Genomic DNA, 2,500 nt, shown 5'->3' with positions numbered 1-2,500 from the left:
TAGAGAAAGGAGTGGAAGTCCTGCAGCAGCGGAACCTTCCGGTCCAGAGGGATGGTCATGTCGTCCTCCACGGTGTCCAGCGCACGCAGAACCAGGTAGAAGATACACACCGCGTGCCTGGGGGGGGGGGGGGGGGGGGAGAGAGAGAGAGAGAGAGAGAGAGAGAGAGAGAGAGAGGGAGAGAGAGAGAGGCAGAGAGAGAGAGGGGCAGACAGGGAGAGGGAGAGAGAGAGAGAGGGAGGGAACGAGAGAGAGAGGGAGAGAGAGAGGGAGGCACAGAGAGAGGCAGAGAGGGAGAGAGGGAGAGAGAGGCACAGAGAGAGGCACAGAGAGAGAGAGAGAGAGAGAGAGAAGAAGAGAGAGGCACAGAGAGAAGGAGAGAGAGAGTTGGACAAAAAGAGAGAGAGAGATTGAGAATGCTGTTCTCAGCTCTAAGGTGAACAACTAACAAGTAATCAGACAACTACCTAGCACTGCTAACCACAGACAACTACCTAGCACGGCTAGGGTGACCAGACGTCCGGATTTAGGCCGGACAGTCCGGATTTTTAATGCACTGTCCGGCGTCCGGCGCAGCATCAAGCCGGACGCATATTTGTCCTCCTTTTTGGAGTTGCACTGGGCCTAAAGAGCCGTGCTCTAGAATATTTTGCTGGAACTCAGTCTAACAAATGAATGGCTAAAAGCGGTGTCAAATAAATATCTGATAGGCTTAGGTTAGGTTCTAACCCTATATCATTGGTTAAAAACGTAAACAAGGCTTCATGTGCTGGCTATGTCATAGCTACACTGCTGGCTACATTGACAGAAAGTTAACACATAGAAGAAAACATGCCAAAACGTCAGACGTCGTTCAACCTAGAATGGACAAACGCAGTCGAGACTCCTTTCATGGCTCCTGCACTCTCTGTCGCTGTGATTTTGACATAAGTAGTCAGGGTAAAGCTGCTATTGAAAGACATGCGGGAACAGAGAAGCATAAAAGTAACAGACGTGCCGCAGGTATCTCTTCGCTAAACATTTTTTTTCGAGAAGGTACGTTGCCGTTGGATAACAAAATCTCCGCTGCTGAGCTGTGTAAGGTTTACCATGCTGTAAAGTAAAGTACCGCGGTGTAGACTGCAGCGTGAAGGTGGACCGAGAGATATTTTGTGATTCGCCCATAGCTAAGGGGATGATGTGTGGCCGAACTAAAGCCCAGGCTTTGTGTGCGAATGTCCTAGCGCCCTACTCTGTAGCCTACAAATACATACAGATTACATCAAAGCAAACAATTTGCCCTTTTCAGTGGCAAACGGTGCATCAAACAAAGGTACGACCAATTGTACTGAGATATTTGTACTTTGAGGAAGGTGTACAACATGGCCTGTTGGATTTTTACAGTGACAGCAACGACACTTCAGAGGCTATAACAAACCAGCTGCTGGCTAAACTGGAGATGTCTGGTCTAGATGTGAAATACATGTCTGCATATGCATTCATTCAGATTAATTTGTCTGTTTATTATTTATTATTTATGTGACCTGTGATTTAATTTGTACATTTTAAGTCCACAAATGTTATGCTTTGTGGCACTCAGCACTTTAAAAGATTCATCTCAGTGGTCAGTTTTTGAACACCACAATGTATTGAATAAATGCAAATGCTGTGAACAAACACTTTTTGTCTCTTCAAGAATATATTTTCCTATTCTGTTACACATACATCATGTGTCAATCACACAAAGTTGTATTGTAGAGGGGAGCACGCCACGCCAGAGTCCTATGTAATTATTCACAGCCTCACGAAATACCGCATAGTGTCCTCCTTTTTGGTGTTATGGATATGGTCACCCTAAGCACGGCTAACCACAGACTAGGCAGGGAGCACCATACTGTACACCACACTCTTCATTATACACAGGAGTGCCAGTGTGTGTGTGTGTGCCTGTGCCTGTGTCTGTGCCTGTGCCCGTGTCTGTGCCTGTGTCTCTGATACTCCCTCATGTGATAGCCAGGAGTGAGCTAGCTAGCTTAGCTTCGGTAATGTTGGCTGCACCTTCAAAACATGCCTCACTACAATGTACACACACACACACACACATTCACTACATGTCTCACTACAATGTGAAGATCAGCCGTTAAGTAATGCTATTGCCGTTTCGTGCTAACTGTATGCTAACGAGGGGCAGCTCAACTTTACCATCAAAACTGTCGAGTCCTGCTACGACCTTTCCGAGGTCAAGTCAAGCTACGTTTCAAAACAGTCGTCCCACTTTTGTAAGTTGAACGGTGGGTTTAAAATAGCACGGGTGACAGCTGTGTGGTTTGAGTCCCCGTTGCTGCACCCCGACCTGCCGACAGTTACAGCAACTGCACGTGAAACTTAGCAAACGTCACATTCTCCTGCACTGCACGATTAGGAATAAGCGTGTCTGGCCATAACAAGAGTCAATGTGCGGAGCTGAAAGGGTTTAGAGTGTGTGTGTGTGTGTGTGTGTGAGAGAGAGAGAGAGAGAGAG

The 2,500-nt window shown here is 47.0% G+C and overlaps 1 protein-coding gene across 4 annotated transcripts in view; it reads right to left on the bottom strand.

Moving 5' to 3' along the window:
- fdft1 (farnesyl-diphosphate farnesyltransferase 1) overlaps positions 1-2,500 on the bottom strand; it is a 13,540-nt gene that overhangs the window by 8,488 nt on the left and 2,552 nt on the right. For all 4 annotated transcript variants that reach the window (XM_031581460.2, XM_031581461.2, XM_031581459.2 and 1 more), the window contains one exon: positions 1-117. This exon is cut by the window's left edge and continues 67 nt beyond it. In XM_031581460.2, coding sequence (XP_031437320.1) covers positions 1-117 — 117 coding nt within the window. The remainder of the gene's footprint in view (positions 118-2,500) is intronic.

This window comes from Clupea harengus, chromosome 15 (assembly GCF_900700415.2).
Source record: "Clupea harengus chromosome 15, Ch_v2.0.2, whole genome shotgun sequence".
NCBI classification, from domain to species: Eukaryota; Metazoa; Chordata; class Actinopteri; order Clupeiformes; family Clupeidae; genus Clupea; species Clupea harengus.
The sequence above is the reverse complement of the archived record's forward strand: the minus strand, read 5'-3'. Positions and strand labels throughout refer to the sequence as shown.